General features: G+C 60.2%; 1 protein-coding gene across 2 annotated transcripts; it reads left to right on the top strand.

The window, feature by feature from the left end:
* The first annotated feature begins 2,630 nt into the window (after nucleotides 1–2,630).
* TMEM200B (transmembrane protein 200B) lies at nucleotides 2,631–11,913 on the top strand. Of its 2 annotated transcripts, none has more exons than XM_068417989.1 (2): nucleotides 2,631–2,662; nucleotides 10,162–11,913. In XM_068417989.1, the coding sequence occupies exon 2, from the start codon at nucleotides 10,182–10,184 to the stop codon at nucleotides 11,454–11,456; it is 1,275 nt and encodes a 424-aa protein (XP_068274090.1). In that variant the 5' UTR covers nucleotides 2,631–2,662; nucleotides 10,162–10,181; the 3' UTR covers nucleotides 11,457–11,913. The 2 variants fall into 2 exon arrangements, with proteins under 2 accessions (XP_068274090.1, XP_068274089.1); XM_068417988.1 differs by lacking the exon at nucleotides 2,631–2,662 and adding an exon at nucleotides 9,058–9,270.
* The last annotated feature ends 2,301 nt before the right edge of the window (nucleotides 11,914–14,214 follow it).

The raw sequence follows: 14,214 nt of genomic DNA, 5'->3' as shown, positions 1-14,214 counted from the left end.
TCCACCAGACCAGGTTGCTCCAAGCCCCATCCAACCTGGCCTTGAACACTGCCAGGGAGGGGGCAGCCACAGCTTCACTGGGCAACCTGGGCCAGGGTCTCACCACCCTCATGGGAAAGAATTTCTTCCTAATATCTCATCTAAATCTCCCCTCTTTCAGTTTAAAATCGTTCCCCCTCGTCCTATCACTCCATGCCCTTGTAAAAAGTCCCTCTCCAGTTTTCCTGTAACCCCTTCAGGCACTGGAAGGTGCTAGAAGGTCTCCCCGGAGCCTTCTCTTCTCCAGGCTGAACAGCCCCAACTCTCTTTAACCCCTGGAGAACTGCAGGCAGCTGCCCTCTCCCCCACGCTGCCTCCAACGTCTTTTATCACGTTAAGGGCAGACCCACGCGGAGACCAACCCACTTGGGGCATCACTGGGCGACCCGCAATTGCAAAACTGCTTTTGAGCAGGCTCCTGTGTAGGGTTGGGCAGTGCCTGGGCACAACAGCCCTCTGCCAGCTCCGTGCTGCCCAAAGCGCCGACCCTCACCCCTAAAGCCGCTGGCACCGAGCTCCTGCCGCTTCCCCCTCCGGCTCTTTGGCCAGCTCCGCCTGGCACAGGTACAGCCTCTGAATAGAAATCAAATTTCGCTCAAAAGCATTAATTTCTCCTGGACCGTGGAGTGCCCAGCTGGTCTCCAGTGGTAGTGAAGGGAGACCTTGAACGTGTCACTTGAACAGTGTGAAAAGCCAAAGTCAATTATCATTCCTGCCTGGGTGGCTGGGTTTGTTCCCTTGCCTGGGTGGCCGGGAGGAGCCGTCGTTCCCGTCCAGCGGTGCAGCTGGCACCTCAAACCCACAGCTGTAATCCCTCGCCCTTCCCCAGCGCTCAAGAAGCTCCAAAGTTTCCCAAAAGCTGCTTTAATTGAGCCCGGCAGGGGAGCGGGGGAAGATGACACCGTGCAGCATCTCCGCAGCGTAACCCAGAAGTGAGGATTTTCTTTCTCTCATCATCGACTCACTGGATGATGCTCCCCTGATGGAGACGAGTGAGGAACCCGGCATCCCGCACCCTATTTCTGAGCTTTACCCCTAAAAACCTCTTCTGGGCAATGCTACCTGCCCAGCTGGGTTCTGTGTTTGCTTACAAACCACGGGGTGTCGGTGGCAAAATCACGGGGGGAATTGCAGAGTTGAGTTTTGTGGCTCCCTGGGGAGAGCAGGGATGGGGTTTGGTGCTCTTAGATTTACCATAATTATGGGGAAGAGGGGGAAGGGAAGCTCGATACATTTTTAATTAAAGGCTGATAAACAGCCTCTCTGCCTGCAGAACATGAGTGGCTCGGGGGTGCGATGAGGCCGAATCTCCTCAGCGCTTACCGGTGCGGTGGGGTGGTGGTGGTGGTGTGTGAATATGGTGGTGAAAGCTGGGATCAGCCGTTCCAGAGCGTTGTGATGTGCCACTGGCATTTACAGCAGTGGGACGGTGCTCGCTGCCCTGCGGGGACGGGGATGCGGGGATGGGGATGGGGGGTAAGGATGCAGGAATGGGGATGCGTGGGGATGGGGTTACAGGGATGAGGATACGGGGATGGGGATGCGGGAACAGGGATGCAGGGATGAGGATGCAAGGATGAGGATGAGGATGCGGGGATGGGGATGCGGAGATGCAGTGCCGTGATCCTTGGGGCTGACAGAGAGGTCTGCGTGTGTCTTTTTGGCAAATTCAGAGGAAGAAAAGCAAAGCACCGTGCTCCAAGCCGGCTCCTTGCAGAAGCTCTCCTCTTTGTGCCTGCCTGGAGGAGAAAGTGCCTCTGGGACCTGCCTTAAACAGTGTCCGGGCGAGGGGCTGCATCAAACGCCCTCGGCTGCCCAGGTTAACTTGGTCTAGTTGACAGGATGGTGTCAGGGCAACGGTTGGACTCGATGATCCCTGAGGTCTCTTCCAACCTGGTTGATTCTGTGATTCTGTGGGGTAACGCTCGTATCCCAACCGCTGAACCCTCCTGTGCTGGCACAGCTGGAAGGGGGAAAGTGCCCCAAGCCCGGTTGTGGGGTTGGAGAGACCCGGGATGTGTTGGTTCATCGCAGGCCCGGGGCTGGGGAGTCTGTGCCGGGGCAGGAGGGTCCTGGGCTCGGAGCATCCCCGGGGGTAGCGGGGGGGTCCCATCCTGCGCAGGGGGCTGTCGCGGCAGGGGTCTCTGCTGGGAAAGGCCGCGGGGGGACCCGGCGGGGGAAGGCCGGCAGCCCGGCCCACCGTGCCCGCCCTCCCCGGCCGCTCCCCGGGCTCCGGCCCCGCTCGGAGGCACCGACATCCCCCTCGATCCCCCGCCAAAGCGATCGCAACTTTCCCACGGCCGCAACCGGCTGCCGGCCCCGCCGGAGCCCGCACCCCCGGGGGGGGGTCCCGTGTGTACCCCCCGCCGTGTCCCCCCCGCCCCGTCCCCGCGCTCCGCCCCCCCCCCCCCCCCCCGCGGGGCCGGGGCGGGGACCCGGGGCCGGGCGGAACCCGCCGCCCCCCCCCCCGCGTCCAGACGTCCCGGCGAGGGCGAGCTGGGAGCCGGGAGCCGCTCGCCCCGCTGCCTCCCGCCGCTCCATGGCCCCGGCCGCGGCGGAGCCCAGCGCCCTCCGCCCCCGGGGGACCGGCCCCGGCCCCGGCCCCGGCGGGAGGAGCGCGGCGGTGAGTGCGGGATGGGGGGGGGGGCGGCGGGGGGGAGCCCTGGCACGGGGGGACCCACGGCACGGGGACAGGGACACGGCACCCACGGGCACAGCGACCCCGCAGCGGGATGCACGGCGGGCACCCACGGGCACGGGCACCCACGGGCACGGGGTACCCAGGGGCACGGGGCACCCACAGGTACGGGATACACATGGGCACGGGGTACCCACGGGCACGGGCACCCACGGGCATGAGGCACCCGTGGACACGGGGCACCCATGGATATGGGGTACTCGGGGACACAGGCACCCACGGACATGGGGCACCCAGGGACACGGGGTACCCACAGGCATGGGCACCCACGGACACGGGCACCCACGGGCACGGGCACCCACGGGCACAGGCACCCATGGACACGGGGCACCCATGGACACGGGATACCCACGGGCACGGGCACCCATGGGCACAGGACACCCATGGAAGCGGGGTATGCGGGGACACAGGCACCCACAGACACAGGGCACCCACAGCCATGGGGTACCCAGGGACACGGGGTACACACAGACACGGGGTACCCAGGGACATGGGGCACCCACAGGCATGGGCACCCATGGGCACAGGTACCCAGGCACACGGGGTACCCAGGCACACGGGACACCCACGGGCGCGGGGCACCCATGGACACAGGGTACCCAGGGACACGGGGCACCCACGGGTGCAGGGCACCCACAGCCACAACCACGCTCCCGCAGACACCAAGCACACGCAGGGACACACACAGACACAAGCACACGGACACACACACACGTGCAGCCCGTGTACGCGCACTCGTGTGCACAGATGCGCACGCACACTCGTGTGCCAGCCCACGTGTTGGCACACGCACCCTCGCACGGCCACAGACAGGGGTGTGGGACGGAGCTGGCTGTAGCACCCAAATCGTGGCACTTTTTGCAGTTCCCTGAGACTCCTCGCAGAGGGTTGAGGCGAGGAGCGGTCACGCAGCTCATCCCCGCGCTGGGCTTGGTGTAGACACTCGAGAGAGGAGAAGGGGGTGGAAATTACCCCGGTAGCTCCCGGTCTTTGGGATCGGGAGGGTTTTTAGGCACAAGGGGCTCAGCTTTGCGGCTCGGAGCGGGTGGGAAGCCGATCGCAGCCAGACCCACGGCTCCCATCTCGCTTCCAGGTGGGTTGTGATTCCTGTTCACAAAATCGAGGAGACGGGGCTTTTGTGGGGTGAAGAGTAGGGGAGATGGGAGGTTTAAAATGTGGGAGGCAAGAGTAACCCCAGCTGGGAGCACGGCTGGGAACTTCACTGCTCGCAGGCAAAGTGGGCTGCATGTCCCTGGGGTGGGAGGAGATGGGTTACGTGGGTTTGTACCCGCTGAGTAACTTGGACCATGCCTGGGAGGCCTTGGCAGCCCCCCGCAGCCCCCTCCCTCCACGCTGGCAGGGATTTTTCAAAGGAGGAGCAGGGAAGGTGCCAAAATCAGGAAGAGTTTGGTCCTAATTCCCTGGAAATCCCAGCCCACGGATTTTTTTATTTTTTTTTTATTGCCCTCCTCCTTTTCTCTTGGCCATGAGGATTTGCAAGGTGCTTGGCTGCAGTGCCCTGCCACGCTGCCCCGCTTCCCGGAGGCAGGAATTCTCCCAGGCCATCCCCGCCGAGCTTCCCACTCCTCCGAGCAAGCAAAAAGCTGCCATTAGAAATCCGCTCTCCGTTTAAATGTAGCTGCCTGCATTAGCTTGAATTTGGATTTATTAATTATTTGCATCTGGTTCGTATCAAAAAATAAACAATTGAGCAATGCAGATGCCCCGATTTCGGCATCAGAACCACAAAATTTCTATTGTCTCCTCAAACAATGGCCCGTCAGAAGCGGCCGGGAATTACGATCCCCTCCGCAGGGCTCTGCCGTGAGTTAAGCGTCCGTCCAACTTGCGTGATCTTCTCGCTCTGGGTGGCTGCGGCTCATTTCCCAGCCGTAGAGATTAGTCTAATTAGCAGAGCAAATCTGGGTAAAGCAAGCTCTTGTAATTAGTAATCAGTTGGATGTTTCCACGTGCTTTCTTTGCCGGAGGGGTAGAGAGGAGTTCAGTGGATGGCCCCGTTTTGGGGGCAGGGAGGACTTTGGAGCGGTCAAGGTGAACGGGGCTGGTGGCACTGGTGGTACTGGTGGCTCTCCCCGCTCCCAGACCTTGCTGCATCCAGTTTGCCCATCAGGACCTTCTCACCTGGAGGAACGCATCAAGGATGGGGTGGACAGCAATGGGATAGACCTACCAAACCCAAACCCACCGGTGAAGTGTCCCCAAACCACCCCAGTGCCGTCTTTCCCCGTAACCTGCTGTCCTGGGTCATATTCCAAGTGACAGTGGTGGCCTCGGTGGCTCCTGGCTGGGATGTATGACCTGAAGATGGGAAGCTGGCGAGATGCTTCTCCACCGCTTGGCCAGGCGTGGAGGTGGCGTCTCCATCAGCGAGTGCTTGGTGGAGGTGGGTGTGTGTTAACGTCTCGTCCGTCCTGTCCTTCGCTTGGGGAAACTGAGGTCTCCGCTGCTGCGGAGAGAGAAAGGAGGGGTGTTTCAGACTGATGAGCCGTCACCATGGGCAGAGGGTAAATTGTCACACCCGGGGTCTCCTGTGCTGCAGCAAAGGTGAAAATATATCACAAGCCCTGTTAAAACCAGGCGTGAGACCCTCAGCCTGGGACCAGAAGGTGGTTCCTGCTGGGAAGGGCGATAATCCTTCCCGCACCACGATAATTAGCGTTACTGGGTTTGTGTGAAGGCTTCTGTGAGGGAACTTAATTAATTATGATTGATTAACGAGTGTCCCCAGCCAAAGCTGAAGCTGGAGAGACAGATTTTGTCATGGTGTTGGGAATACGCTTGTGCTGGGGTCGCGGAAGGGAGATTTACCCCTCGGGACCAAGCCCGGGGGAGGCTTTGCGGGAGCTGCTGGTGGGTGCTGGGATGGTGGCAGGGGTTTCTTCTGCTGGGAGAGACCCAGAAAGATGCTCCATGGCTTTTAATCTTGTTTCTTCTGTCTGAACACCTTTAATGTGTAGCCAAAGGGGGGAATTTGAAGTGGACTGAGAAAAAGGAGGAGGCACCACTCGGGAGAGGACGTGGAGCCTCAAACCACCCTGAGCATCCAAGGTGATGGTGGCACCATGGCCGGGACCGATGCTGAGCGGGGTCTGGGGGAGCTCAGCCACCACGGGCTTGGGCATCGCGGGCTCCCTCGGGGGCTCGGACGAGGCGGAGGGGCTGCGCTGTGCCTCGGCGCTTTGGGGGTCTCGCCCATCACCGCAGCCTTTAAACACGCTGTGGGCTTTGCTGGCTGATTTGGTGACGAGTTTCTAAATCGGTTTATTCCCCAAATGATGCGAGCAGTTCTAAAGTCGCAATATTTTAGGAAAAGAAAAAGGAAAAAGGAGGGATTTTCTGTTCGTCAGGGATTTCTTGAGTGTTGGTTACAGCCTGGGCTGCTCCGTGTGTCAGCTCCCCGGGGTGATGCTCTGCAGGCGTGACCCACAGGGTGGGATCCTGGGCGTAGGATGGGATCCTGGGCACAGGGTGGGATCCTGGGCACAGGGTGGGATCCTGGGTGCAGGATGGGATCCTGGGCTCAGGGTGGGATCCTAGGCGTAGGATGGGATCCTGGGCGCAGGGTGGGATCCTGGGCGCAGGATGGGATCCTGGGCTCAGGGTGGGATCCTGGGTGCAGGGTGGGACCGTGCCCTGTGGATGAGCACCCCAGCCTGGAGCAGGGCAGGCCGGCAGCGATGGAAACGCTCTCCCTGGGGAGGTTCTGGCTTTTAAATCCCTGCTGGCACGGTGGAGTCTGTCCCCCATCAAAGCCCTTTCCAGGTGTGAGCCAAGCGCGCTCCTGGAAAGCTGTTTTCTCCCTGGCAAGGGTGATTTTTGTGGCCAAATCTGCTTTTTGGTAGCCTGTGGCATTCTGCGAACTCAAGCCGCCAGTAGGATCCTGGCATGGGCAGAGCATCCCTGGGGCACCCAAGGGACGTGGGGACCCGCCTGTGAGAGGAACTTTTCCCAAATTCTGCTTCACCCCGAGTCCAGCTCCGCGTTGGGATCTAGCGTCGAATTTGAGGAGCGAAGGCGGCGGGCGAGGATTGGGGTGGGAGGGTGGAGCCAGCAATATGCCTTCGTGATGGGAGGGGGGGATTAGAGAAATATTTGCGTTTATTTTTAATGCCAGGCTTATTGCGGGGATTGGGAGCTTAACTGGGAACCTGGCAGCGGAGCAGCCCTCCTCCTGCTCCGTAACGCCAACGGCATCTCCATTCCCCTACTGTCACCCCTCCCCACCGGGAAACCTCAAAACCGGGTCCCGGTGAACCACGACTGTCCCCGGGGTTGGAGGGAGGTGGCCAGGAGCCCCTGAGCCACTGCCTGTCCCCACCAAGGGACCGGGCTGTCCCGCTGCCCCGGCAGCACCCACGGGACCCCCCAGCCCTGCCCTCCAGCTGAGCCGTGTCTAACGCCGCTGCTCCGACGTTGAGTTAATCCGTGAGTGTCGGCGTCTGCGAGTTGCAGAATCAGATGGAAACGCTGCGTTGGGTTTATTTTTTTCATTTTTTTATGTATTTTTTTTAAGTGCTTATATAACCTTGGGGATTCTATTAATAAAAATAATGGTTTTGAACTCTGGGAACAACCAGCCCTGACGATGAGCAATTAAATGCTCCAACTTTGGAAAGCAAGCAGCTATCGGGTGGTGAGGAGATAAGGGGAGAGGAGCTCGGGGCAGGGATGGTGGCAGGGGGCTGGGGACCAAGGGGATTCCTGCGTCTGCCTGTCCCTCCTGCCCCGTATCCCCATCCCTGTGCGCAGGGAAAGGGAGAGGACGGGGTGGGGGGAATGGGGTTATTTCAGCCCCAACCTGGCTTTGGACCCCGTGGGTGCGGGATGGGTGGGCACCCTCTGGTCCTGCTGCACCCATTTTTAAGCACCCCAGTTCACCCAGTTTAATCCAGTGCAAAAAATATAGGAACAGGAGCCCGGGTGAGCATCATCTGGCCCCAACAGGGCTGCTCGTGGTCCCTGACTCAGCTCCACGGGAGCTCGGAGGGGGTTAAAGGAGATAATGGCAGAATTGGGTTTAAAGAGGCACGGATGAGGCTCGGGGCCAAAAATAGGAGGTGGCTGGTGTGTGGGGGTGTTCAGGGGGACTTCGGGGGCCATGAGCCCTGGGTGGGGGGGTTCACATTTCCCCCCCGCCACCGCAGAGGGTATCAAAGAGCCTTTGCTCCGCTCTCGCAGTTTAGGCGGTTTTAACTTTTTTTTTTTAATCCCTAAGTAGCCAGGAAGGCATTGAAAGGGTTTAATATCGATTTAAGAGAGGCTGACTCTAAGATGGTAATTAGAGAAAGCTGGGACATAACCTAAATCAGGGTATTTGGAGGCAAAAAAACCAAACCCCACAGTCTTTGGGATGTGTTTGAGTGCCTGGTTGTTTCCCTTTGATACCAAAATATTTAAAAATTCATTTTTTCATTCAGGGTGACCATTGTGTTGGGGTTTTTTTTATGTTTCCCCCTTTGCAGGGCAGGATTATCAGCTTGTTTCACAGCCAGCTTTAACACCCCACTCAGCAGCGGGTTGTGGGTTTGGGTTGGTTTGTTTGGGGACTTTATTTTTATTTTTTTCCCCTTTAAATCTCCCTTATTCAAGTTGTCACAGCTTGACAGCCTTGTGCCAGGAACACGCTGTCATCCTGAAACTCATATCTTTAATTCCTTCCCTCTGATGCTAATAACACCTTAAGATGATTAAGACTGGGGGGGGGGGGGAAACAACTTAGGATTTTATTTTGTCTGCTGTCGGTGATGCTGGTTGTTGGCTCTCGGCGCTTCATTCATCTTGGGGAGTAAAATTAGAGCTGTCACCCTCCTGCCACTGGGGTGTTTCTCCTTGGGTTTAGTGTCTGGCTTCTGAATGTCGATGCTGCCAGGCTGCCATGGTACCCAAACACTCTGCGATTTAGGATGCTGTGAGCCCCCTCCCGCAGCACCCCTCGGTGGGGGCTCACGCCGGCGGCACGTCCCCGGTCCCCGTTTGGGATCAGCCCGGGCACCGTTCCCACGCCGGCGGTGCCAGGAGACGCGGGCGAGGGCACGGACACGCCGTCCTGCCCCAGCCCACGGTACTGCCCGTCGCTGGGCACAGCAGCGAGCAGCCGAGCTGCAAGGACACGCGTTCCTCTCAACGTGAGGTTTTATATATATATATATATATATATATATTTTTTTTTTTTTTTTAAGATGTTTTAGGTCTGGGACACGTTCAGAGCATGGTTTATCTTCCTCATATCACAGGGCACTGCTTGCCCCGTCCACGCCAGTGTCAGCCCAGCTGATGCTTCCCTGCCCAGCTGGTCACCGGCTGGTTTTGGCAGCGGCTTTGGCACCTTCGTGCTCATCTAGGAAACAAGGTACTGGATAAAATTAAATACTGCGCGCTCTGCGATGCCCCATAAATCGCTGGATGTGGAGCTTCACCTCGGTGTGTGCGAAGGCAGGACCCTGCGGATGCACTGAGCGGGGCGGCTTCCCCCCCGAAGCAGGAGAGAGCAGCAAGAAAAGAGCCTCTGGCAGGTCAAATGCTGCGCGGGTGCTGGGCTGGTGGGTCCCGCGGTTTGACGAGCGGCTCGAGGACGGTGGGATGTCGGTTTAGGTTTTTGGGTCATGTTTGGAGAGCGCATGGAGCGAAGCGGGGAGCTGCGTTGCTTGCGGCGACCTTTGGGTTGGGTTTTCACGTGCGGCCGTGCCTCAGTTTCCCCAGCGGGCAAATAAAAGCCCCTTCCCTGAGCTGGCTGGTGCCGCCCTTTTGCAGGTGTTGTAGGACTCGGTGACCCAGGACGGGTCGTTTTGGCCCCCCGATGCCAGTGATGTCTCTGTGCCGGTGCGACGCGTGGCGCAGCGGGGTCCCGGCCATCCCTGCTGCCCCGCACAGCCCAGGGGCTTGGGGATGTGAGTTTGGAGGCTCTGGCAGCGCGGTCCGAGGGATCCCTTAGCCCTTCCGTTGCTCTCGAGTGGGGAAGAGAGAAGTAACTCGAGGAAAGGAGGCGGGCGAGGGAGGAGAGCAAAGCTGCTGGTGCCTGACGTGGTGCAGCCTGCGGGCTTGGTGTCCTCTGTGCTCCTGGTGTCCATGTGCCCCCCATGTTCCTGGCATCCCCATGCTCCTGATATCCCCGTGCCCCCCATGCTCCCGGCATCCCCATGCTCCCAACATCCCTGTGGTCCCAATGTCCCTGTGGTCCCCATGCTCCCGGCATCCCAATGCTCCCAGTGTCCATATGCTCCCCATGCTCCTGGCATTTTCTTGCTCCCAGTGTCCCTGTGGTCCCCATGTTCCTGGCATCCCCATGCTCCCAGCATCCCCATGCTCCCAGTGTCCACATGCTCCCCATGCTCTCAGCATCCCGAGCAGACCCCCAGCCCCATCAAGTGATGCCTCTTCACCTTTTTCTCCTCCCCACCCCGCAGGAGCGGCCGAGCCAGAGACGATGACCGCCAAGAGCGCCGAAACCAACGGGCCCATGCGGGAGCTGGAGGCGGGGGGAGCGAAGGCGCCGGTGCCCCCCGCCCCGCCGCGGCGCCGGGGACGCAGGCTGCGGCGCAAGGCACCGCTGGAGGTGCCAGTGAAAGGGCAGCTCCGCATGCGCTCGCCGTCGGGAGCCTTCGTCATGGTGGGCATCTCGGTGGTCCTGGTGGGCATGACCATCGCCGTGGTGGGCTACTGGCCCCACCGGGGACCTGGGGGCAGCGGGACCGGCGCGGGGAACACCAGCATCGCAGGGGACATGAGGAGGGAGGTGGCAGCCGGGCGCCACGTGCCCCACAGCGAGAAGCTCAAGCTGATCGGCCCCGTCATCATGGGCATCGGGCTCTTCATCTTCATCTGCGCCAACACCATGCTGTACGAGAACAGGGACATGGAGACCCGCAGGCTGATGCAGAAGGGTCTCTACTCCATGATGGCGGGTCTCCCTGAGGGCACCGGCCCTGAGGATGGGCACTGCCAGCGCGGGGATGGCCAGCCCGTCCCCAAGGCCAACGCCGAGTGCGTGGAAGGCTGTTACCAGGTGGATCTCTCCTGCCAGCCCTGCCCCAGCCCTGGCAGCAAGTGGTCCCGCTGCTACAGCCCCAACAGGCTCCAGGCCACCGCTGAGCTCCTCCAGCACTCGCCAGCGTCCCCTGCCACCTCCCTGCTCAGCCTCCGCTCGGGCACCTCCGCCGAGGCCAACCTGGGCATCTCCTCGGCCGTCGGTGCTTTGGCATTGCCCATCATCAAGCTCAACAACTGCTTGCTGGATGCGGTGGCGCGGGGGACCAGTGAGACGGCACAGGGGGGTCCCTCCGAGCCCCCCACTGAAGCCCCGCGGCTCTCCTGGGCTCCGCTCTCGGGCAACGGTAGCATCACGCCCTGTGGCCAGGACTGTGGTGATGGTGGTGGCCACATCATCATCAATGTGGATGGCGGCTGCCCTGGCATGGACCCGGCGGCAGCAGAGCTCAGCCCCGATGTGCAGCTCCACACCCCGGGACACTCCAAGTCCCTGGACCTCGGCCGGCCGGGGGTGCTGCTGGTGGCCCCCATGAAGGACCGTAAGAACCGGAGCTGGCCCCGGCTGGACCACGTCAGCCTGGTGGGTTACGCCAAACTGGAAAGTACTGGCGAGTCCTCGGACCGGCTGCTGGAGCCCAGCGAGCCCCCGAGCCGGGGCGAGCCCCGACCCAGCTCCTGGGCGGTGGGGGTGGAGCGGGGCACGCGGGTCTGACGTCCCCACGGCCCTCGGGGACTGTGACATCGCAGTCCCTCATCCTGGCTCCCAGCACCCACCAGCGACCCCAAAACCCCATGTCCAGGAGGGGTTCGGGGACAGCGTTTTTAAGCAGGTGCCAAGAGGGAGGTCCCGACCCGCTGTGCCTGGGGTGGGATGTCCTCTCCTGGCTGCCTCTCGATGGCTTCCTGGTGAATGCCCTTGGCCTTACAAGCCCTTCTCCCGGTGGCTTTTCCAGAGGAGCCCTCGCTTTGACACCCAACACAGACCGCGGGATGGGGACGCGGGAGCGGGCGAAGCCCCACCGGCCCCCACAGCACTTTATTTCAGTGGGGTTGGGGCGGGGGGATGTTTTGGAGGGTGGTATCCCCTTGCCCAGCCTCAACCCAAGGGGAAATTCGCTTGAGCGGAGCACGTAAGCCCGAGAGGGCTATTAAATATTATCTCGATGCCACGCGGTCCTGCATCGCCTCGTCGTCTTCCCCGCGAGATGCTCGGGGTGGGCAGCGCTGCAGCAGCCGCTCCCGGAGGGTCTCGGCTGGAGAGAGTAAGGATGCTCCATAACTTCTGAATATTTGCAGGACAAGGTGATACATTCAAAGTTTGGAGGGTGTTTTTTTTGCAGAGTAGGGATGCAAAAGGTGCCCAGGGGTGTGGCGGTTCCCGAAGCCCGTCTGCAGGTCGGGGTTTGTTTGTGCTGGTTTGTGGTGGGTGAAGGATGCGGAGAGTGGGAGGAGGGATGCGATGGGGCAGAGAGGGAGGGGGTGAGCGTTGGTGCTGGTTTGGCCGGGTGCTGGTGGGTGCTGTCGCGTTATTTGGGTGCAGAACAGGAGCTGGAGGGGATGAGGGCAGAGAGGCAGCCTTGCGATCCCCGGGGAGCAGGTAGCACAGAAACAAAACCCATCACAGCGGGAAAATGCAGTAAGAAAATGCGGATAAAATGAGAAATGAAGTAGAGAAACAGGGTTCAGGCTGCGGGGGGGAGGCTGCGCTGTGGGATGCAGCTCACAGCCCGTCTCAGGAGATGGCTCAGCAGCCCGGAGCAGGGGAGCATCCCTGCAAACAAGCATTTTTTGCTCCAGCGTTTCTTTCCCGATTGATCCTTTCCCCCGTTTGCCCCTGGGGAAGGCGTGGGCTGGTCGCTGCTTTGGTGCTCAGCCCCGATTCCTGTTGATTCCCCCCCTGCAGCACGTGTCCCTCCGCTGTCCCCGTGGGTGAAGCCCACCCAGGAGGGCTCGTGGGGACGGAGATGTCGGGTCCCACCAGCCGTGGCACAGCCATGAGGCAGCAATGGTGGAACCTGGTTAAATTAAATGGGAACTGGAGGAATATCCTTCACCTTTGTATTTTTAAGGGTCCCAGCTGTGCCACCGGCTCGGGCAAACGCCGGGACAAACCTCTCCTGGGCTGTCCTCCCCCGGCCCTGGGAGGCACAACGCCGGGGTTTGACCTGGTTCTTCTCCTAAAAAAAACCCCTTTTTTTTTAACACCGAGTCCATCTCTGGCTCTGGCAGAGACGTGGCAGCCAGGGAGTGGTTGGGCACCCGTCGCTGGCAGGACCGAGGTGGGAGCATCCCCCGCAGCCCCTCCGTGGGCTGGGTACCGCTGGGGCAGGCAACCACATCTTTCCAAAGCATCTTTTTTGCTCTTTGCCTGTTTCTCTTCCCCCATCTCCGGGAAGGTATCACCTACCAAAACGCACAGAAGGATTTTTTTGTGTGTGTGTGTGAGCAGCAGCTTTACCTTGTCGAAGCATCTGGCACCAGCATCTTGCCAGGCACCCGCGGACCACCCCTGCTCCTGCCCTCCCCATCGATCCAGAAGTAAATGGTGCCCCTCACGCTCTGATCCCTGCCCTGATCCCGTTCTCCGGCCACAAACACCCCGTCCCTCCGCAGCAGCCATGTCTGCTGGTGCCGGGGGCTCGTCCCAGCCCATCCCACTCCCCCCAGCTCTTCTCATCTCGGAGGCCAAAGGTGTTGAAGGCTGGATCGGAGCAAAGGGGCGAGGACGGCTCTGATCTCCAGCGACCCAGGAGGCTTCAAAATGTGCCATTGCTGCTTGGATGGGATCTCTGCCTTTTGCCTTCCCAGACCAGAGCCCGCCATGGTGCACAGAAATGGCTGAAATATGTTTTTCTCTGCGTAAAATGGGGTGGTTTTTTTGATTCCTGTCTCTGTTTCTCCCTCTCTCCAACCTGAAATGAGCACAGAGCCTCAGACCTTGCCAGCCTCGGGGACAATATCCTTCTCCAGACCAAAGCATCCCTGCAGAACGGCTTGGAAAGTGCCTTTTCTAGCAAAAACATATTCCCAGCAGCTCAGAGACCGACATCTCCCTGGCCCTGGGCTGGGGCTGGGCAGAGGGGAACTGTCCCTGGCTGGGGGCTTTTGTCACCCCTTTTTGTCACCTCGTGGGGTTGGGGACAGGGCTGTGGGAGCAGGGGAGGGTTGTGCTGGCGATGCCGTTGTCTCCCGCCCGGCTTTCATCGCCTTCCCCATTGCTGTGGGGCTGCTGAACCTCCTTTTTCCCAAAAACCAACCCCTAAGCTCCCCCCACACCCCTGCAGTGCTTTTTTTCCTGCTTTACAAGAAAGGGCCATCTCTGTTTCCAGTGCAAACTCTCCCAAAAAGTTGGGGTACCAGCATCCCCTCGCAGGGAAGCAGCGATGAGGCGGTTTGGGGGTCGGTAGCATCGCTGGGAGCGATACCAGCCCTCGGCTCAGCTCTTTATTTGGCTGCTTAATCTCAAAATT

The sequence above is a fragment of the Nyctibius grandis genome, chromosome 24, assembly GCF_013368605.1.
Source record: "Nyctibius grandis isolate bNycGra1 chromosome 24, bNycGra1.pri, whole genome shotgun sequence".
Taxonomy (NCBI): domain Eukaryota; kingdom Metazoa; phylum Chordata; class Aves; order Nyctibiiformes; family Nyctibiidae; genus Nyctibius; species Nyctibius grandis.
The sequence above is the reverse complement of the archived record's forward strand: the minus strand, read 5'-3'. Positions and strand labels throughout refer to the sequence as shown.